This window comes from Balaenoptera musculus, chromosome 17 (genome assembly GCF_009873245.2).
Source record: "Balaenoptera musculus isolate JJ_BM4_2016_0621 chromosome 17, mBalMus1.pri.v3, whole genome shotgun sequence".
In the NCBI taxonomy this organism is placed as follows: Eukaryota; Metazoa; Chordata; class Mammalia; order Artiodactyla; family Balaenopteridae; genus Balaenoptera; species Balaenoptera musculus.
This window is the reverse complement of record NC_045801.1, coordinates 56,769,178-56,792,092: the sequence shown is the minus strand read 5'-3', so window position 1 is coordinate 56,792,092 and position 22,915 is coordinate 56,769,178. Positions and strand designations below refer to the sequence as shown.

At 44.0% G+C, this 22,915-nt stretch overlaps 1 protein-coding gene across 1 annotated transcript in view; it reads right to left on the bottom strand.

Annotated features, from left to right (window-relative positions):
• The window catches only part of ZNF704 (zinc finger protein 704), a 210,123-nt gene that overhangs the window by 16,794 nt on the left and 170,414 nt on the right, over positions 1-22,915 (bottom strand). The window contains exons 3-5 of the mRNA XM_036830636.1: positions 21,511-21,614; positions 16,152-16,384; positions 2,723-2,823 (exon numbers count right to left, since the gene is read on the bottom strand). Coding sequence (XP_036686531.1) covers positions 2,723-2,823; positions 16,152-16,384; positions 21,511-21,614 — 438 coding nt within the window. The remainder of the gene's footprint in view (positions 1-2,722; positions 2,824-16,151; positions 16,385-21,510; positions 21,615-22,915) is intronic.

Here is a 22,915-nt window from a genome sequence, read left to right as displayed (position 1 = left end):
TTTCCACAGAAAGCTTTGCATAAAATAACTGTCGAATAAATAATAACATTTATTGGATTTATGAATTTCTAGGGAAATGGTGCACATCTGGCCACTTGGTTTTATGGGATAGCCTCTGCACATCTCCCTTCCCTGGGGCATCCCCAAATTTCATGACCATTTCCGACAGGCTCAGGACACTGACTCGGAATAAACTTTTTTCCCACTTACAATCCCTGTACAGAACTTAAAACACAAATCTCCCCTTCTCCTCAGCCTTTCTGTTTCGCCACATTGGCGGCTTCTCCCAGCCCCGTTCCGTGTCCCCTGAGGTCTCAGGCTGAGGCGTCTAGGGAGGTGTCTGCGCCGTATCAGGTCAGGCTGGGCTTGCCTTTCCTACAAGCAGAGCATGGAAGACCCCAGAGAGTGGGCTGAAGAATGTGCATCTGTTCTATTCCTGTCCCCACTTCCTCTCCAGTAAAGGGCAGGCCGAGTTGCTACTGGCTGCCTGAGTGCTACTAATAGACACACAGGCCTGGGGGAAATTGTGTGTCCTACACGGGGATAAATCAGGATCAGCCCCTGGTGTATAAGAATGGAGTGAGACTTAAGACAAAAACAGTGTACTTTTTATACTGGCATGGTGTGCACTGCAGCTACATCAGATGCAAGACACATATTTGGGAGTTCTGGAATGCCCCCTTCTTCCCCTAGGTCCCACAGCCAACACTCATTAAAAATGCCCCATCCTCCTACAGTCACATCATGGAGGACATGGATTAAGGCAAAGGCGGGCCCCTTCCCACCCCTACCCAGGTCCATGAGAGCTTCATATACATACAGAGCAGGCTTGGAGTCCTGCTAACCCAGGCCCATTCCTGTGCGATGGCTGGCAGGGATGTGAATCCTAATTCACCAAGGCAATGTGAAGAGTAAAAAGGGAATCCCAGGGAAGTGAATACAGCGGCTGCACGTTGAATTTCACCCACCATGAGAGCACCCTGGAAGCTCAAAGGAAAATCCTGTGATGCCGTTTATAATCTATAAATACATATATATGGCATGTGTTTCTGTGTAGTGCTGAATAGGATTCGAAGCGTTGGGCAGAGGGACTTTAAAACAAATACCCCAGGTCCTGATTATAGCTTCCAGAAGCCCTTCCTAAACCTTTAAAGAACTCTGAGCTATTTACTCTGTGAGCTGTGCTGACAGTGAGGTTTGAGGGGAGAAGCTGCAGGATCTCCTTCTCCGAGGGCTTTAGGAACAGGAGCGCATTCTGCCCCGCAGTGTTTCAGTGTGGTGTTTCCTGGAGGATGAAGTGGACCCTCAGGCTAGCGGAGCAGATGCCCTGCTTTGCTGGGCCACACCCAAGGCGCTTGGTGACTTTCCACGTGCTGTGCCCTGGAAGGGTCTGGCTGTGTCTCCAGCATCCCAAGCCTACAGGTGAGGGAGATAGATCTCTGCTTCTCTCCAGTCACTGAAGGAGCCGATCCACACGAATCAGAAAAATCACCTTAGAACCAGTTCTTGTTTTCTTTTTCTACCACTTTTTTTATGGATGATGCATTCCCTAAATTTATCCCTTGCTGGGCAAAGTGACTGTAGTGTTTATTTCTCAACACTCATCTTTTTAAAAGGGCTCCTCTGTGTCCAAGCATTTTGGGGGACTGGTCATGTATTTGGATTTGCCTTATGCACACTGGTTATGACTTACAGCTTCTCAAGGTCTCTTCTCAGTTCCAGATCCCTGGACAAGAAAAACCCAGAGACTAAAGCACAAGGCAACTGAACTACCATTGCCCCTCTGGAGTGGCCCCCAATCCCTGTTGCTAGAAACTTAGTTTCATCTTTCCTTAGAATGGTTTTTATATAACACAAGGAAGTGTCAGTTGTACAAATAAAGGACTTATTTGGGCAACAGAAAATGATAGAGCAGGTCATCAGGTATCATAAGAATAGCAACAGCAGCACTGATTGTCACTGTGGTTCTTAAACCCTTTTCAGGTTATATCTGCCTTTGAGGCTCAAAGTCACGAATACACTCCACTGGGAAAAAAGTGCACATCTAATTTTACAGACAATTTCAGGGGGTCCAAGGACCCCTTACCCTACCCTACTCTACCCTACCCTAGTGGTCCATCTTTTACAAATCATTCTAACATACATTTTATTTTTGACCCTCACACATGCCCCTGCAGGGCTGATATTATTAGCCTCCTTTTCAGAAGGACCTGAGGCTCCAAGCAGTGACTTGTTTAATATGACTTAGTGCAGCAGTCCCCAACCTTTTTGGCACCAGGGACCAGTTTCTGGAAGACAATTTTTCCACAGAGCGGGTGGTGGAGGGGGATGGTCCAGGCGGTAATGCGAGCGATGGGGAGAGATGGGGAGCGACAGGTGAAGCTTCGCTCGCTCACCTGCCGCTCACCTCCTGCTGTGCGGCCCAGTTCCTAACAGGCCGCGGACCAGTACCGATCCTCTGTCCTGGGATTGGGGACCCCTGACTTAGTGAGTATACTAGGGAAGCTTTACAAATTTAAGTCCACGTTCTTTCCACTTGCCATACTGGCCTATATTATCTGCAGAGGGCATCTCCATAGTGATTAGGAAGATCAAGCAGGCTTAGTCCCTATTCCTATGTTCAGAATTTTTAAGGCACAGTGTGGTGTGTAATTCTGAGTGCAAGTGACCCTGGATCGAACTGATGGACATACGCCAAGCTCTGAAGGGAGGGTTGCCTTACCCAAGATGAATGGTCCGGATGTGCTTCTGGATACCCACTGCAGTGCTCAGAACCTTCCCACAGTTTTTCCAGAGGCATTTGAACATCACCTTCATGGAGTTCTATAAATGGGAGAGAAAGTTACATTAAGGTGAAAACTAACCCAACAATTTTAATTTTTTCCTTCATTAGAAAAGTAGCAGTGTCCCATTCTCTTGACCATAACTCAGCACACCATTCTAGGAAACCCCCCGGCTGGTGAGGATCTTGGTGACCTCAGAGATTTTCTTGCATCCTCCATGAATACTGAGCCCTGCTGGAATATTTAGTTCACTTTCATGAAGGTGGTCACAGTGTCATTTAGGCATTAATGACAGTGTCTAACATTCACTGAGCACTTACTATGTGCCAGGTGCTAGTCTAAGAATTTATCTCATTTAATCCTAAAAGATGGATGCTATTATTATCACCATTTTACAGATTCATGGAAAGCTTCGGTAAAACTTGCCCTGTCTATGAGCCAGCTTCCAGCAAAGCTGGGATGTAAAGTTTGGGAGTCTGGTTCCAGGAACCACCCTCTCCACCAGGATACAGTTCCATCTTCTCTTACAAGGATCTCAGAAGTTTTCCAGAACAGTCCAGCCCAGTGATTGAGAGCACCGATTCTGGACTGACTTTCTCAGGTCCTGGTTTCCTTATTTATCAAGTAGGAACAATAGTACCTGTCTCATAAGGTTATTATGAGGATTAAATGAGGTCATGAAAGTGAATCATTTAGCGCAATAATGACGGGAGTAATTATTCAACCAATGGCAGCTATTATGGTCTTATTATGATTATACTTCCCGGAGTGAATTTGACAGGGAGTGAGTTTTCTCCAGGGAGAGTGCTTGTCGTTGGACTGCTGTCTCTTTGCCGATTGTTTCCATGGGCACGGTGACAATCACATCCATGTACTCACCAAGCCCCATCCCGTTTTCACCTGGGAACAGACTAGACTTCATTTCCCAGCCTCCCTTGCAGTTAGGTGGGGTCAGGGCCAGGGGAACATGGGCAGAAGTGACACACATTCCTTCTAAGCCTCGTCCCTAAACTACTTCTCAATGTCACCCAAGCCCGCTCTGCTGACTAGAGGTAGGGGATACCCAAGGACTTAGGGGACGGTAGAACCACTAGATCAGAGATTTTTAAATTTTCAATATTTTTAAAATTGAAGTATAGTTGATTTACAATGTTGTGTTTATTTCTGCTGTACAACAAAGTGATTCAGTTATACATATATATATATATACACACACACATTCTTTTTTTAAATATTCTTTTCCATTATGGTTTATCATAGGATATTGAATATAGTTCCCTGTGCTATATAGTCAGAACTTGTTGTTTAGATCAGGGATTTTTAATCTTTCATTTGCCATGAACTCTTCTGGCAGTCTGTTAAATTCCATGGACCCCTTCTTGAATAATGTTTTTTAATGTTTAAAATAAAATACATAGGATTATGAAAAACTGCAAGAGTACTGAAATAGCTGTCAAAATATTTTAAAATTTTGTGAAATGGTAATATATGTACTCTTTAACCCATTAAATAACAAAGATCTTTAAGTGAGTCTAGTAACTCTCATAATTTCAAAGTAGTGTTAAGCATAAATGATATTGCATGATATCTGCTAAAATTGTAAGGTGATATGAAAATATCCGTGATTTCTATTGGTAGTAAAGTCACAGGTGGCATTAACATTATTGTGGTTTGATGTCTTCGATCATAATTGCAGGAAATGCTAAATTATAGTTAAAAGATTAATGACAATAAAGGTATACTTTTTCTCCCATCCAAGTTCACAGACTCCCTGAATTCTGTCCACCCCTTTTCCGGGACCTGTGGAGTCCAGGTTAAGAACCTCTGTACTCTGAGGAAGGGGCCTGGGTCCCTGGAGAATTGTGTGGAGCAGAGACACCCTTTCATCACCCCCGCTGACCTGATTGGATTGTGACATGAGAAATCCTTTACGGGGTTAAGCCACTGACGTTTGGGAATGGGTTGTTTCAACGGTAAGCCTACCCTGACCAATCAACATAATAGTCATGACACCTTCCTTGAACTGACGGAATTGATGTAGCGTTGTTTACAAGTCTAGTAGGATTTCTGCGCTCAAGCCCTGTTCTAGAAAGCAATCATTTACACACTTAGAGGATGATTCATCAGTTACTATGATGCGATTAATATCCTGATCCAGCCAGCCACCCACCCGCACCCAAGTCTTTCTCTATGTTTCTCAATTGAAACAAGGTACCTGGCAACTTCCCGAAGTGAGGAGTATCCTGTGTGCTGGGAATGGTCACTTTCAGGGTGGCAAGTGTAGGACAGAGCATGGTGGCACATGGCCACAGTCTGCTGGGAAAGATTAGTGACAGCAGAAGGAGCCCAGGCCTCCTGCGGGCTTCATGAGCCCAGTGGCCTAGGGGTCCCAGGGGCTCTGGCCAGGTGGCCGGCATTCCTGACACGGCAACCTAGCCATTCCCACTGTAGCTCCCGGACATCTCGGACAGCCTGCCTGTGCTCCCCGCTGCAATGGGCAGTACTGAGCTCTAGGAGCTGCAGCAGCGAAGAGATGGGCAGAAGCTGAGAGAGGGATGTGAGGGGAGCTGAGACAGAATTAGGAGACTTTAAAGTAAATGATCCTGAGGCATCGGTGTTTATTCTAAGGAGACAGTTCACAAATTTCAGGCTCCCTGATCTCCTTGAGCCACTGATCCAAACGCCTGAGATGTAAGATGAGCCAAAGGGGGAGAGTTTAAATCCTGCCCTGCCCCCCACCCCAACCCCAAGGTTCCCGAAAAAGAATTCTGCTTGGTGTTTTTTATTCAAAGCATATAACAACTTAACAATATTAATGAACAAATCCTCACCCTAGGAATGCTTTCTGCCCATTTTTCAAACAATGAAGCTATACTATTAAAAATTATCTTCCACTTAAGGGAATTAATGACTCAAACCAAAATTACAGGTATCTGAGAGTCCAAATATCCATCTGGAAATGAAGTCATGATAGATGAAAACACTTTCTGATTCATTCCAAGCCTTTTTGCTGATGGTATTCCTTTATTCATTAAACCAGGTAGCTATTTAGCAAGGAATATTCCAGGGGCTGGTGACAGAAAGAAAAGAAGCTGTTCTCCAGGAACTTACATCCTAGTGGGAGAGAGAGAGAAATGATAATAAATGATGATTGTTTCAGGTATGGTAAGGTCATTGGAAATGGGGGTGGGCTGCGTTAGGTCAGACAAAGCCTCTAGAAAGTGACTTCTGAGCCAGGACCTGAAGGTTGGAGAAGAAGCCAGCCATGCTATGAGCTAGAGTTTTCCAGGCAGAGGGAAGAGTTAATGCAAAGGTGTGAAGATGGGGAAGAGCTTGACATATTGTAGGGCCAGAAAGGACAGTGAATTTAGAGGGAAAGGAGAGAGGGTGTGATCTGTTTGAAATAATGTGGAGAGGCAAGGAGGGCCAGATCATGCAGGGTCTTGTAGGTGAAGGTAAGGAATTTGGATTTGATCCTAAAATAAAGAAGCTACTGAAGGGGTTTAAGGAGGGGAACGACATTATATGATCTAGGCTTTAAGAAAACATCACTCTATTCTGGGGAGAGAACAATAAGGTCACCAGTGTGATGCTCCCACAGGTCAGAGAAGAGGGCGGCTTGAAGCAGGTTTGGGCAGTGAGAATGGAGAAAAGTAGACACATTCAAGATCCATTCTGGTGCTCTGTAATGGCCTATACGGGAAAAGAATCTAAAAAAGAGTGGATATATGTATACGTATAACTGATTCACTTTGCTGTACACCTGAAACGAACACAACATTGTAAATCAACTCTACTCCAATAAAAATTAAAAAAAAAAAAAGATCCATTTTTGAGGCAGATCAAACAGTACTTGCTGTTGTGCTGAGTATGAGGAATGTTAAAAGGGGCGGTGTTAAAGATGACTTCTATAGCTTTGTGAGTTGTGGTTCTGTTTGGGATATGCTTATTTTGAGATACCTGTTAGTGATCAAGAGGAGGTGGCAAGTAGGACCACGGATCTATGAGCCTGGAACTGAGGGGAAGTCAGGGCTAGAGATATACATTTGGAGTCAGGAGCTGAAGGATTTCTTAAAACAGATCTGGATGAGATCATCCAGGGAAAAAAATGCAGCTAGAGATGATTAGAAGGCCCAGGATACTGCAGCATCCAATATTTCATGTAGGAGATTGAGAAAGAGAAGCCAGAGAGAGAGAGAGAGAGAGAGTGGGGAAAGTAGTAGTAATCCAGACAGTGTGGTATTACCAGCACAAAGAGAAGAAAGTGCTTTAAGAAGGGATATGTGACTTGTCCAGTATCACTTGATGATTCCTACCAATTAGTCAGTTAGATGAAGTCTTTTGAAATTAATATAATAGTATTACACAACATATAGAGCCAAATTCATTCTACATCTTAGGAATTTTGTAAAGGGTCAAACTGCTGATTGTTTTAGGAAATGACAATCACAGTGGTATTTTTGTGCCATAACAAGTATTATGTATAACATTCTGTTCCTAGTCCTTGCAATAATATGTCAAGCATTTGCTTCTTGAATTGATTAGTAAAGCTTGGCACTGATTATAGAAAAATAAATGTCATTGGTATAACTCCTTTCCTTAGTTAGGAGGAAATAGCTGGTATAGAGGTATCGAATCCCCAAAATACAATGAAGCTGACCAATATCCTCTCTAAATCCCTTGGAATTTGGAGACCTACCAGTTGCAAGTGTTTGTGTGTCATCTCCTCAATTACGCCCATACTTTTTTGGGCCCCTGCTAAGGGCTCCAAAGAAATCTGTTGCCCAAAGAGAATTAGGTAATGGAAATGAAGAAAAATGATCAACTTTGCTTCCTCCTTGCTTTTCTCTTTTGCCTGTGGGGTACCACACCATCCCTTCTGATTCCTTCTAGCCCTATCTACACCTTTATAAAGAGCCTCTTCATTAAACTCTTCTCAATTACCCCACTTGAGAACACCACCAGCTTCCCCCAGGACCTTGATTGAAATGGGGAAAAAGTAGGTTATAAAAGAATATAAACAACATTATATATTTGGGAGGGTATGTAATACAAATAATTACATGGTAGAAATATTGGGGAAGGGTATCTTATTTTTACATTAATTTCCAAACATAAAAATTACCCTATTTTAAATTTAAAATGAAAGTCACCCTATAACACTTGCTTGATTAATTTTTGGAGAATAAAAGTATATACTAGCATGAGCACCTCAACTTTAATGAAATCAAGTGACTTCTCTCTACCTAGGTGAAGAATGTTCTCGTGTCGAACCAGAGGCCCCTTAAATGGTGGTTAAGTACTTTTCAAAGTCCCCTGACTACATCCAATGGAGACAAATCCTTTGTCTACAGACTACTCACTGTTATGCTAAAGGAAAGCCAGCCATGGGAGGAGAACAGGAAAAAAATAGCTAAATAAACACCCAGATTGCCACAGGGATCCAAGCTTGCCCAAAGAGGCCAAACCAAGCAAAGCTGCCGGTGGAGTTGCAGCCTCCAAGTCTGAACGTGCCCATCTGTGCTTCAGTCCTGGCTTCTCCTCTCAGCTCGAACAGATGTTCACAAAGCTGGGATGTCCGAGGTAGAGAGAGGCCACTGTCGGCTGGGAACCACAGCGTGCTAGGGTCCCCCACACATTTGCCTGATTAAGCTGAAGCTCCTGGCAGCTACAAGCCGACTCACGGAATCTCCCACATGCCCAATGGGACATTCACAGCAGCACCCAGGAAAGCTCTTTAGAATCACCCAACTTTGGCCTTGTGGGCTACGATGGTTGGAAAGAACTTCCTGGGGATTCATCACTTTTGCAGCAGCTTCCAGAATGTCTCTCATACCGACTGCTTTGGGGCTATAGGTTTCCTCCTTTGGCCAAGAAAGATCTTTGGCCAAGGCTTCCTTCTTCATCTTCTCTCTGCTTCCCTTTCCATGGCAAACTTCCATGCTGGTTTTGAATTATTTCATACTTAGGGTACACGGAGTAGTTTCTATTTTCCTGATAGAACCCAGACTGGTACACAGGACTGACAAGATGACTGCTGAAGGTCACCTTCAGTTCCAAGAGTGCAAACACAGCTGGATTTTGGAGGATTATATGACACGTCCAGGGATAAGTTCAATTACAGCTATATTCCAGAAGGTACATAAGCATGACTTTGAGCATCACATGACCAGTTTACCAGACAGCTGCCTGGAGTTAACGTCAAGTTGCCTTTTCTAAGGCAACTGAGAAGATCCTGAGGTATGTTTTATCTGGAGATTGGTGTGTGTGTGTGTGTGTGTGTGTGTGTGTGTGTGTGTGTGTGTTGGGATGGGCGAGGGGTGAACACTCATACATCCAAGCTTCCCAGAGAGAAGAGGGTCCAATTATTCTTCACAGGTGAGCATGTTGCATCACACACGCTTCCTCAGCCTGCCTTATGGGAAGCCACGCCCCTGGCAGAGGCTGCAATGGCTCTTTCAGAACCAACACGTCCACTCAGACCCTCAGCAGGTTCCAAAGGCTGATAAATGCTGTCCTAAAAAAATCGGTAACTGTTAGAAGTTGTAGGGATTCCAATTCTTTTCCTTACTGGGAGAGCAGCCTTATACATGTCACCTCACCACCTTGGGACTTTCTTTCTTTATTCGTAAAACAAGAGGACTGAACAAGATTAGTGATTTTGGATCTGTGAGGTGTGTAGGTAAATTCCAATGTATACCAAGCAGGGATTAAAAATCTCTCACCTGTATGTGCCATTTATAGATTCTGTGGTAATAAAATTTAAAAATAACAAAAAGATTTTTGTAAAGGGAATAATGCAGAATGTATCCCCTTGTATCTGGCTTCTATACCTTAGCATAATTTTTTTTGAGATTCACCCACTGTTTCTTATTTCAGTCATTAGTTGCCTTTTATTGTGGTGTAGTATTCCATTTTATAACGTATCACAGGTTTCCAGTTTGGGGTGGCGATGAATAAAACTGTTATGAAATTTGTCTACAAGTGTTTTTGTGGACATGCTTTCTTATCTCTTAGGTAAATATCTTAAGAGTGGAATTACTGGGTCATATGGTGAATATATATTTACCTTTATAAGAAAGTGCCGAACTGCTTTACAAAGTGGTTGTACCATTTTACATTCTCAAGAGCAATGAATGAGAGTTCCTGTTGCCAACATTTGGTATTTTGCACACCAAAAAGTGCACACTGTATGATTCCATTTTCAACAGGCAAAATTAATCTCTAGTGACAGAAGTCAGGGCAGTGGCTGCCTGTCTGGGGTGGGGGGTGGCATCTGACTGCAGAGGACACAAGGAATGCTGGCCTGGATCAGAGTGGTGGTTACTCAGGTGGAGACATTAGTCAAAACTCACTGAACTATACATTTAAAGCGGGCTCATTTTATCATGTGGAAATGATACCTAAATATAGAGTAGATTTAAAATGATTTCTAAAACCACAACAAAAGCATTCCTGAATTAATAGAAATCCCTAGTCATTATATATTTTCTCGATCAGTGATTTCTAAAAGTGCATCTCACCTCTGGAGATATCTGTACATTTCCAGACATGATCAAGCTGTCCTGTAACTTGGAAAGGTTGAGCCTGGGCTCGATGACTTCTGAAGTTCTTCGAGCTCCTGGACCACACACTGCCTGGCAGACTGTTCTAAGATGCTGTCATTAAATTGCCTAGATCTCTCTTCTTTACCCTGATCCTCCCTGAGGTCAATCAGCTCCCCGGCTCTGGCTGGCAATGCTGTGTCATCACCATGAAACCTGTACAGTGTGACCCTGAGCTGCTTTTCTTAGCACCGCCCTCCCCAGCAGTTCTAACAGATGGGTCTATTTCTGGAGCAGCAGTTCTTCTTACAGAAGGCACTTCTCTGCTCAAAATTAGTGGGTTAGGAATTAAGTCCGTGCAGAGACTGGCAACAGGCGTATTCGTGAGGGCCTTGAGGGTCTGTTTTCTTTCCGGAGCAGTCATTCACAATTTAAAGCGATTCACTGCTTTCTGATTCTGAAAGATTGAACACGTAGAATGGAGCAAACGATTAATTCTACTGTTTACGGTTTACTACTGTACAACTATGACCGAAGCAGCTTATGTGAACTGAGCTGTTTTTTCTCTGACTTGAGATTCTCTCTAGTCCACAGGTAAAGTGGTTCATGGTCAAGACACCTGTGAAATAAATGAAAATAATGAAGGCTGGAATTTCATGATTGCCTTGATTTGTGCTGATGTTCTGAAATGCAGAGTCTTGAGTCAGATTTCCTCGCAGGGCCCTGATTTCTGACACCGGCATTGCTTTCCTTCACCCCTCACCTGACGTAGTCTGGCCTCTTCCATTAACCCTAAATAAGCCCAAGGTGGCTGAGGTGGCCGAGGGGTTGCGTGGCCCTGATCTGGTCAGGATGGGTCAGGATGGAGGATGGAGGCAGGCAGCCTTCTCTCTCCACACCCACGGTTCTCAAATCCATTCGGTCTGTTGTCAAATGGGTAAAAAGGAAAGCGAAATATTAGCAGCCAGCATTTACTGCTCACATAATCCTCACAACAACTTGATCAATATGGTGCTATCATTCTCCATATTGTACAGATGAGGAAACTGAGGCTTAGAGAGGTCAAGTGATTTGCTAAGGGCACAGGAGTACGGCAGCTGGGGTGCTAATTCCAGAGCCCGAAGTGTTTTATCCTGTTTAGCAATGGACAAATCCAAAATCCGACTGAACTAGGCATCTGACATGGAAAGAAGCACATTAGTAATTAGCTATCAGCCCTCTTGATTTTCTAGAGGTCGTCAGGAATGGTGGTTAACTCTTGGCCTTCCAGAGAATTGTTTTCTCCCAGACGCCTGGAGCGGCTGTATTTTAGGGCCATTGCAACCACCTTGTGGTGATGATGGAACTGCACCTTCCCCGTAGTCCCAGAATCCTGGTTCTTATTACCAAGCTTTTCTCCGAGCAGGCCTCGAAGTACAGTCAGTCTGAAATGCCAGAGGAAAAAATCTTCTAGAACGGGGCTTGACGCAGTTGACTGGCGATCTCCAGAGCCGGGAGAAGAAAGAAGCCTTTCATTTCCCTTCCTCGCACCCCACGTACCTTGGCTGAAGGGCCTGTTAAGAGCGATGGGCGTTTCCTGCGGGAAGTCGCGCCCCCATCAGACAGCCTGGAGTTCCTCTGTCTGTCTTCAATTTCTTTGCAAACCCTTTGCACCCCGCTCCCGCCCTGCCATGTAATGTTGGCTGTAGCTGGGTCTGTTTTCTTTCCATGTTGTTTTCTTCTGGGCGGCAGAGGGAAATGTGGATTCCTTCAATTAATTTGCCTCAAGAGTTTCATCTTTGCTCTTTCAGCGAAACTGATCTTATTTCTAACACATTTTAAACTACAGGATTTTGGGCAATTCACATAACCTCAGTGAGACTCTCTTCTGCACAATAGGGATAGGACTAGGCCAAGGATTTTTGTGATGATTCAATGACATGCTGCATTTAAAAGCATTTGTAACTGTAACAAAACATGCAAATGTAGTTACTGTCAGCAATTGTTTCTTGCTTACTACTGAGAGTAGGCGATAACGCCTTGTCTAGGCAATGAATCTCTCTTCCTCTTTACACAAGTGGAACAGGGATCACGTACGAGGTGACAGTGAGGAAAAGCGATAAGGAGTTTCCATAATGAGGAGGACGATCAGGGTCATTGCTTCATAATCAGTATAGGGTATGCCTCCTGCCCCTTTGTTTTGGGGTCCTAAAATGTCCATTACAAAGTTGCTACATTCCAGTACATGGGTTTTGGGGCTTGTAAGCCCTTTCTACTTATGGCTGGTCACACTTAATCTACATGATTGTCTCAAAAGAGGTTTGATAATGCCTGTTTGCCTGTTTGACAGATTAAGAAGCTGATGATCAGAGGGATGAAGTGTTTTCCTTAAGTTCTCAGGGTAGCAAAGTTGAGTTGAGAATGTGGATCTTTTGATTTCCGATCAGGGCTCCTTCATTTACCACTTATCATGTTCCCTCTTTATAATAAGGAACAGGGGCTTTCAAACTTTTTTGACCAGGAGCCACAGTAAGAGATACATTTTATACAGTAGACATGTAAGTGTACAACTGAAACCAAAGCATCAAGAAACAGTACTTATCCTGATTATGTACATTGCACCCTATTCTGTCCTATTCATTAATGTGCTGTTCACAGCTCATTAAACCGATTCACAACCCACTAGTGGATTGAGACCTGCAGTTTGGAAAATACTGATCTAGAAGGTTCTCAAACAATCCCCACAGGATACGTGACCATCACAACTGCCCGTGGTCTCAAATGGATATTATGAATCTGAGGGAATGAAGAGGAAAATAAAATGAATTCAGAAAGTTTCACCAACTAGAACATATTGCCTAATGGATTAGACAATTAACTCTCAGAAATCTTTTGAAATACGATTTTTAAAACTCTAAAATAGCTGCATTACAGTTACTGTGTTTCTACCACATCGTGAGCACAGCATTTATCACTCATAATTATTACTGCCTCTTTACACATCAGTACCCACCCACCCAACTTTCAACCTTGAAGGAAGGGGCTACGCCTTAATCTCAGGGCATTGAGCACTATGCTTGCTGGGTGCTCAATAAATATTGGTTCACTTAATACATTAAAAAAAATGAATTGCAACCATCCTACTTTCCTGTTACTCTCACTATTCAAAGTACCATTAAGTTCAAAAGGCAACGACTAAAGCGGCAGCTGGGGGGGGAGCGGTGTGATGAATTGGGCGATTGGGATTGACATGTATACACTGCTGTGTATAAAATTGATGACTAATAAGAACCTGCTGTATAAAAAAAAAAAGAAAGGCAACAACTTGGTCTATGTAAAATCCTCTCGTTGAAAATTAGGGACTACGAGGGGCTTCCCTGGTGGCGCAGTGGTTAAGAATCCACCTGCCAATACAGGGGACATGGGTTCGAGCCCTGGTCCGGGAAGATCCCACATGCCACGGAGCACCTAAGCCCAAGCGCCACAACTACAGAGCCTGTGCTCTAGAGCCCGCGTGCCTAGAGCCTGAGCTCCGCAACAAGAGAAGCCACTGCAGTGAGAAGCCCGCGCACTGCAATGAAAAGTAGCCCCCGCTCGCCGCAACTAGAGAAAGCCCGCATGCAGCAACGAAGACCCAACGCAGCCAAAATAAAAAATAATAAAAAAAAAAATTAGGGACTACGAGCTTCATCCTGTTGGTATTACCTGGGGGGAAATCCAGAGGGAGGTCATAAAGAAAGAAGGAGGAACTTGGTTTTCACTCGTTCCTGCATCCCTACTATCCCAACTCCTGCAGAGTGGGTCTGTGCCCTTCAAATAAATGCCACTAGGTAATGATTTTTTTTTTCTTTTCTCTTGATGACTTGACTATCCCCTAATTGAGTTGAAACCTATAGACCTTACATACGAGTCTGACTAATGCAACCTAACTGCGATGCAAGAGTATGAATTTTGGGGCTTCCCTGGTGGCGCAGTGGTTGAGAATCTGCCTGCCAATGCAGGGAACATGGGTTCGAGCCCTGGTCTGGGAAGATCCCACATGCCGCGGAGCAACCAGGCCCGTGAGCCACAATTACTGAGCCTGCGCGTCTGGAGCCTGTGCTCCGCAACAAGAGAGGCCACGATAGTGAGAGGCCCGCGCACCGCAATGAAGAGTGGCCCCCGCTTGCCACAACTAGAGAAAGCCCTCACACAGAAACGAAGACCCAACACAGCCATAAATAAATAAATTTAAAAAAAAATTAAAAAAAAAGAGTATGAATTTTGGCTCGTGGCTAGAGTAGAAAGGAAAGGCTGTGATGGGCCTTCAGCAGCGCACCTTACAAGCATTGGGGGTTCCCTGTGCTGTGAGCCCTTGCCACAAGGCTGGGCCACGCTTGATGAGAGCCAAGGCCACACACTCTGAAGGCCCCAGAGAGAAAGTCTGTGCAGCCTGAAGCAACAGAACAAGACTCCAGGTCCACGCAGCCGTCTTGTCTATGGGTTCCCACTGATAAAAGTGCCAGCCTCTCTCCCCGTCTAGTCAAGAGAAGACGCAGTGTCTCTGGGGACCCACGGGATGCCGGAACAACTCCAGGCCCCCTGCCCAATGGACTGGAGTGTGAAACTGCAACTCTTCATGCCACTGCCTCCGGGAAGGATAGCAGACTACATTAATGCCCTGTTCTCTGGGCAGAGAGAGTGCGTATACCACCGCCCCTGCTACACATGCTGCGTGATGCTAAGAGAGACGCAGGGAGGGATGGTGTTGGATCAGTGCCATCTCTTTGTTTTTCTCTTTGAAATGAACTGGGGGAAAAAAAAGGTTGCACTGCAGTCCTCAGGGTTTCTTGGATTTTGTTTGTGAATAGTCATTAATAATGAAGCTGCCAATTGCAAATTAAAAGACTAATATATAATAACAGTTTCATATTTACATGGAGATTTAAAAAATAATGTTAAAATGTTTTCTAGATAGAGCAGTAGGATTTCTTTATTCAATGAAACAGAAATGCTTTTTAAAATCGTGAGTGAACATAATGATTTAAATGTATGTGAAGAGAATGAAAAGAATATGAGTTTTTGCTTCAGGCAGACCTGGTTTGAATGGTGGCTCTGGCCCTTCCTAACCTGCAGGACAGGAGAGAGCTAAATGTATAATCTCCCTGGTCCTCAATCTCCTCCTATCAAGATAGGAAAATAATACTTACCGTACAGCACTGCTGTGAGGACTAAATAAAGGTGTAATCAATTAATTTATTAAATCAATTAATTAGACCTCCTTTTTCACTTCTAATGTAATAAATGTATAATTTGGGGTATATTACTTATATACGACATACGTTTATATGTTAGCTTTCATGTATATTTCACACCTGGTTTTATAAAAATAAGACGCAAAATATTCTTTCCAACAACGCTTCAGGGCTCAGTGAAGCAGAAAAGAGAAAAACATATTAATTTTATTTTACAGATGAAGTTAAGTACCAGGAAGAGAGTAAGTTAATTACCAAACCAAGCCTGAAGTCCAATTTTCTGACTTCCAAATACTGGTAAGTCCCAGGTTATCTGATGTTAACTCTTAACCAGTGCAGCAACTTACAACCAGGGGAGAGGATGGGGATGGGATGGGGGGAATGCGTCCTTGGAAGAAACATATTAATGTTTTAGTCGTTTCTATTTGTCTTTAGCCACGACCCTTAATTTATTTTGAAACTTCAAAGAACATTAGAGGGGAACAGAGGCTGCTCCTGTCGATCAAAAGGGGCGTGGGTTGGAGAAGTACCAGAATCACCACCCCAGGATCAAACCCGCCCTTAGAAGGCAGAGGGAAAGCACCGTCCCGCAACTGAAACCCGAAACCAACCTTTCGTTTCCTGGGAATGGGCTCGTCAAAGAGAAGGTTGCTGGCCTCCGCCTCGTCGATGCCATCGTCTGGGGGCGCGGGGCTGCGGAAGGGCTTGAAGCTGTCGGCGGACAGCGGCGGCGACGGCGTGGACGGGTTGGACTGATCGCTGGGGGCGCTCCAGCTCCAGTAGCCGCTGCTGCTAGTGCTGGAAGGCACGCCGCCTCCCTCCTTCCACGATCCGCTCAGGCCCTCTGTCCGTTCACACAAGCACAGCGTCAGTACCCAGTCCCGGACCCCGGGGAGCTCAGGCATGGGTCAGAGGGGAAACGGGGGCCCGGATTCCATGCCGGTGAAGGCACCTGCACCCCACTTGGCAATTTGCAACAGCTGCGCATGTACGTTTTACTCTATTTATACTTCCAAAAAAAAAAAAAAGCCGCGTTATAGTTTATAAACATTTATTTTAGCCACACGATAACAGGTTTCTCTAAGAGTTTTCTGATTGGTGTTGCTTTGTGCAACACTAGTTCTTTCGGATGAGAGTGGAGATTACATAAAAACGAGGGAAAAAAAGATGTTCTGGTTCCCTAAGTTTGGGAAGACCGGCGTTTATGGACTGTATCCCTAAGGGAGAAGTCGCTTGCGGTATTTCCCCACACCCCACACCTCCGCATTTTAACACTTTAAAAGGAATTTCTTACAGGACTGTGATTCTTGGGATACATTTATAGAAAGAGTTAGTCTAAGATTTAAGAACCTAAGAGAACGAATTTCTGATTAGTTACCTAAAGCCATTTACCATCCTGCTTTTTATAAGAAATAATCGTGCCTTACATTTGGTGTGTGTTTTACATCTTACAAAGCTTATTCACACAATCTCATGCATTCTCACAATATCTTTCAGGGTAAGGATTATCATGCCCCTTTTACAGACAAGGACCCTGAGTCCCAGGAATTGAAGTGATTTGCCATTTCACCATGATTAGTACATAACTTGGACGGGCCAGGGCCCCAAACCCTGGTATACCAGTTGGCCTTCTTTCTCCTTCAGGACATGCAGGCCCTGTGTTGTGAGCGTCCTCCCTTCTCTCTGGCAAAGCTGAGATCGTAAAAGAAGTTATTGGTAATAATTACTGATAAGATTGGTGTTGAATTTTACCTTTCCACTTGTGGGGGAAAACATGATGAAATGCTTGCTAATATAGAGAGATCTTTGCCCAGTTTGAATGTCTTCAGGGGGCTCTTTTAATCACAGAAGATTTGCTTTACTTTTCAAAATGCCCAATCTTAATTAGCATTTGTATAAATTAGACTTTCTTTTTGGATAATTTCTTCTCCATATTAATGCACATTTTGAATATATTAAAACTATATTTTAACTATAAGGAGGAAAAAAATCCCAAAATGACTCATTAAAAAAATGCTGTTAACATCTGTGTAATTAGTAATGAAGTGAAGACAAATAGCAGACTAGCATTCATGGAAAAATTTCTCAACTACCTTCACCTAATTATAGGCTTCCAGAATATTCCACAACTATGTCAAGCAAAAAGTTCAGTTAGATGAATGAAGTTTTAAGTTGAATAGCAGAAGTAAGTTGACCATCTCATTAAAGCCAGGCTCTAAAAGAATTACATGGTCATTTATGCAGGCTCACACCTTGACAGCAGCAACAAAACCAAATCAGCATCTCAGTCCCTGTAGTCTACACAGAGACTGATATACTCCCTGGACCCGAGTTGCCTCTAATAAATAAGAAAGCTCCATTCAATACAACATGACTTCAAGAGGAGCCCAGTGTAAGGCCTTAGGTAATACTACCTGGTGTGACAAACTCACGTGGCAAGCCCAGGAGGCTTATAAATATATTCCAGCATGCACTTGTAAATAAAACAAGTTCATAGTGCAAGATCTGTAATCATGTTAAGTATGAGGAACTGAAATTATTTTGAGAACCAACAATTGTTACAGTGTGGTTACACTGCTTCATGCCAATGCCAAAAGTTAATTTGTTTGTTTACCTGTGAATGACATTTCCTTTAGAAACACTATTTAGGGACCTCCCTGGTGGTCCAGTGGTTAAGAATCAGCCTTCCAATGCAAGGGACTCGGGGGTTCAATCCCTGGTTGGGGAACTAAGATCCCACATGCCGTGGGGCAACTAGGCCACGCGCTGCAACTACTGAGCCCATGTGCTCTGGAGCCCACGCACCACAACTAGAGAGCCTGCGTGCCACAACTACTGCGCCCATGCACTGCAAAGAAATATCCCGCATGCTGAACTGAAGATCACAAGTGTCACAACTAAGACCCGACGCAGCCAAATAAATATTTAAAAAACAAACACTATTTAATCAGAAGCACAATGGGATCTAGAAATATATTTTTCAGAAATTTTTTCAGAAAAAAGTCAGAACCAATTCATAGTATTTTTTAGAGAGCAGTGTCTCCTTATCTTAAACATGTGTTTGCTAAAAATGCAGACAGGCATTTTGCTGAATCTCACCCTCTTTGCCGACCCACATCCTAACAAAATGATCCTTTTCCAGCACAGTAAAGGATCACAACAGTTTCCCAAAATTCACTGATATACAATCATTCTGGAGATAATTTTTATTTCTAAAAAAAAGGCCTTCATTATCATAAATTGCTTTCCCTTTTTAAGAATTTCCTCCCCTTTGCAGAATAAATGAGAGATATCAGAAATTTGGGATTACTATTTGGATAGTTATTTTTTAAGTCATAATGAACACTTTCTTTATAACTATGCTAAGAAAAGTTTGTATTGAAGAAGCAAAAGGTTTATTTTGATTCTAACATTTCAATACAAAGGAATATTAAAAATGTTCTCGGTGCTTCCCTGGTGGCGCAGTGGTTGAGAGTCCGCCTGCCAATGCAGGGGACACGGGTTCGAGCCCTGGTCTGGGAAGATCCCACGTGCCGCGGAGCAGCTGGGCCCGTGAGCCACAACTACTGAGCCTGCGCGTCTGGAGCCTGTGCTCCGCAACAAGAGAGGCCGCGATAGTGAGAGGCCCGCGCACCGCGATGAAGAGTGGCCCCCGCTTGCCACAACTAGAGAAAGCCCTCGCACAGAAACCAAGAACCAACACAGCCATAAATAAATAAATAAACAAATACTTTAAAAAATAATGACTCCCTTCTTTAAAAAAAAAAAAAATGTTCTCAAATTAAAAATATTCAATGGTAAAAAGAACAATTACATCAAAATTACTGTTTTCCCCTGAGGATTCCGTGACATTCTGTAATTCCTTTTTCCTAGAATAGGTTTTGGGGATGACTTCAGTTTTGCTTTTCCTATCATCTTTCTTTAGCAGCTTTGCCAAGCTGAGAGGGACATCAGGGGAAATCATGCTCATCTCAAGAGCACGGTGTCTACTCTGTGTGAAGAGGTGACATCACCCCAGCTTGCGGTGAATCATGACGGTGGGCACTCCTGATTTCTGGTATTGATCTGAATTCCCAGTATCTTGACTATTCTTCCCACTTACAAATGGATTGGAGTAAATTTTGGTGAGGATTCAGTGGATGTTCCACAAATTTATTTTAACACCTCCTGCTTACAACCAGATTATGGGTAAACCCTAGCTCTAGCTCATTATTGACTAGGCTGGCTTTTGGGAGAAGGTTTTCCCTGGCTGTTAAGTTCCATCCAGCGGTCTCAGTGCAGTACATTCACTGAAGTGCAATATGGCTTCTGCTCCATAGGCCATCCACTGTGAATGCTCTTGCCAAAGCCACCAAATTCTTCATGAGGCAGAACTGAGTCCTTTTCATGCTTGACCTTCTGAAGCATCAGATGTCGCTCCCTGAAACAAGCTTTTTCCTTGACTTTCATGAAGTCACACTCTCCTAATCTCTGCTTCTCCAGTTACCCCTCCCTCCGCCTCTTCCTGGGTTCTTTTCCTTCCATGATGAGAAGGCTCACCACTTCCCTCTTAGCCACCTTCTCTTCGCCCTCCACTTCTCTACAACGCTCTCAGGGTCATTTCATCTATGCTCATGGCTTCAAAATGTTGCCTTCCAATTCCACATCAGCCCAGATCTCTCTCCCAGGCTGCACCCAGATCCCCATCAGATGCTGCCTCTTGGATGATCCTCAGGTACTCCCCACTAAACGTGTTTCAAGCTGGACCTATCATCTTCTTCAGCAACCCCACTTCTTGCTCCAAACATTCACTAATAGATGTCTTCCTCTGCCTTTGTTCCCCATCTCAGGGAATGGGCTTCCTTGCTGAAGCACAGCAACTTCACAGAAGTCACCCTTATCACTCCCCCTCCTTCATCCTCTCTGTCCGTCACCAACTCCTGTTGATTCTGCCTTTTTCACATTTCTCAGTTAGGCCCTATATGCATCCACACTGTGACCACCAAGATTCAGGACACCCACATGTGTTTTTTTGGTTTATTTTTTGTTTGGCCTGTAAATCCAATTATAACTTTCCAGTGCCTAAATCATTTAATAGCTCTCCTATAGCCTCAGATTAATGTCCAAACTCATAACCAGGCATACATGGCCCCCTGATTTCCTGCCAGGCTCTCCAACTTCATCTCCTACTGCCCTCCTGATTTATCATATTGAATCACACAAGTCAATATTATATCATGACTAAGAAGATCTGGAATCAGGAAGATAGAATAGAATTTCAGCTCTGCTCTTTACAAGTTAATTAATCCCCAAGTGCCTCAGTTCACTCATCTGTAAAACAGTGATAACATCTCATAGAATTGTTGTGAGAATTACATGAGATAAAGCAAGCTTAGCACTTGGCACATAGTAAGTGCTCAATAAATGCTAGCCATTAATACAGCTGTGATAGTCTTCCCCCCCCCCCCCACCACAAAGAGACTGTACACTACCTGAGAGTATGGACACTGTTTCAGTGATGTATTCAAATCATCTATTATGGTACCTAATAAATATATACTGAATGAAAGAAAAGATTAAGAAGCCTAGGATAATTCTTTTTCAAAATATTTAATCTTCAGAGCTCTTTGATCCAACTCCCTCTCCAACCAAACAGAAAAAAAAAGCTGGGGAAGTAACTTCATTAGACCAATCTCCATTTACCTGGAGAAAAAAGGAACACAAGTTCTCAAAGACGTGTTCTGGAAAGGTGATGGGGATCAATAAATGTGTAGTGAAAGGATGGAGGTATGAACGAGATGCAGTGGGGTCTTTGGGATGATGAGGAGGAGGCTGATAGCTCTGGGGTCCACTTCTTCCACGTTTCTCCTCACTTCCTGCTGATGGGTGAGCGTTAATTGTTCAGTGTGTGTGGCAGGAATGAGACCCCTCAAAGAGAAGCTCTGCTTCGGTGTCAGAGGGTCCTCCCTGTGCCCCATACCCCAGCCTCACCGTTCTGCCGCACAGGAGGGCTCCGAACCAAAGGGCTGGTGGACAAGCTAGTCAGTACCATCGCTGCTGTCACCTTGTCCATGTCCAGTTCCTCTGAGGATTTCCTGGAAAACAGGGAGGGGCATTGTTAACTGTGCTTATTCTGCACCTGCCATGCCAAGGACCACATGCTACCATACACATTTACTCCTTTAGCTTGTCGCAATGAAAACCCAGCGTTTTGTTAGTTTTACTGTACAGGTAAGGAAGCCGAAGTCCAGAAGTCAAAATCATATAGTATTAGGGGACTTCCGTGGCGGTCCCGTGGTTAAGACTCTGCGCTTCCACCGCAAGGGGGCGCAGGTGCAATCCCTGGTCAGGGAACTAAGATCCCACACGCTGCGCGGCGTGGCAAAAAAAATTATTAAATTTTAAAAATCTGATTTATTAAAAAAATCCTACAGTATTAGGAAGTGATGGTTTCATTCACTGGTCATTCATCTAACAGGTGCTTACTGAAAGTACAGTACTGGGCTAGGCACTTCTAGGCATAGGGGATGCATGGTAAACAACACACGAGGCTGGTGGGAAGAGACACAACGATCAGTAAACAACCAAAAAGGAACAGAATAATTTCTGATAGTGACAAGTGCTATGTAGGGCACCGACAGTTTGACATGACGATGGCTGTGGGCAGCTGCACTTATTGGGGTCAGGAAAGGTTCTCCGAGAAGGTGATGTCTGAGGTGAATGAAGTGTGAAGGAGGAGGGGAAGGGGAAATGGACCTCAAGCAGCAGAGACGGCTGTGTGAAGGCGAGGCAGCGGGAATCAGCACCGGATATTTCAAGAGAGACCCACTGGCGTGAGAAGGGGAGAGTGGTGCCAAGCTGGTCTTGTGGGGTCGTGTGGCCATGGAAGGTGTTTCGGTTTTATTCCAGGTGCAACAGGAAGTCCCTAGAAGGCTTGAAACAGGTCTAGTGACATAAAATGATTAATATTTTTAAGTTCATGACCCGAGCTGCTATATGGAGAATGGATTTTAGGGAAGGCAGAATAGAAGCAGGGAGGCCAGTTAGGACATGATTGCTAGGAGTCCAGACAAGAGGAAACAGTGGCATGGACCAGGTTGGGGGCAGCAGCAGGTGGTCTGGCAGGACTGGCTGCTGTACTTGGTGTGCGGGGTGAGCAGAAGGGCAGGCGCCCAGGTGTTTGGCTTGAGCATTAACTAGAGCCATTTACCGAGATGGAGAGAGTGGAGGAGAACGCAGTTAGGGGTGTATAAACTCCAGTGCTCTGCTATACAACACTCTACTAAAGGAAGGCTAGGCCAGGGGTTAGTTACCATGTGGTTAAAGTGAAGAGCCACTGAAATGAAGAAGTTACTCTGGTTCATTAATCTTGGCCAGTTAACCGCGAATAAAGGTT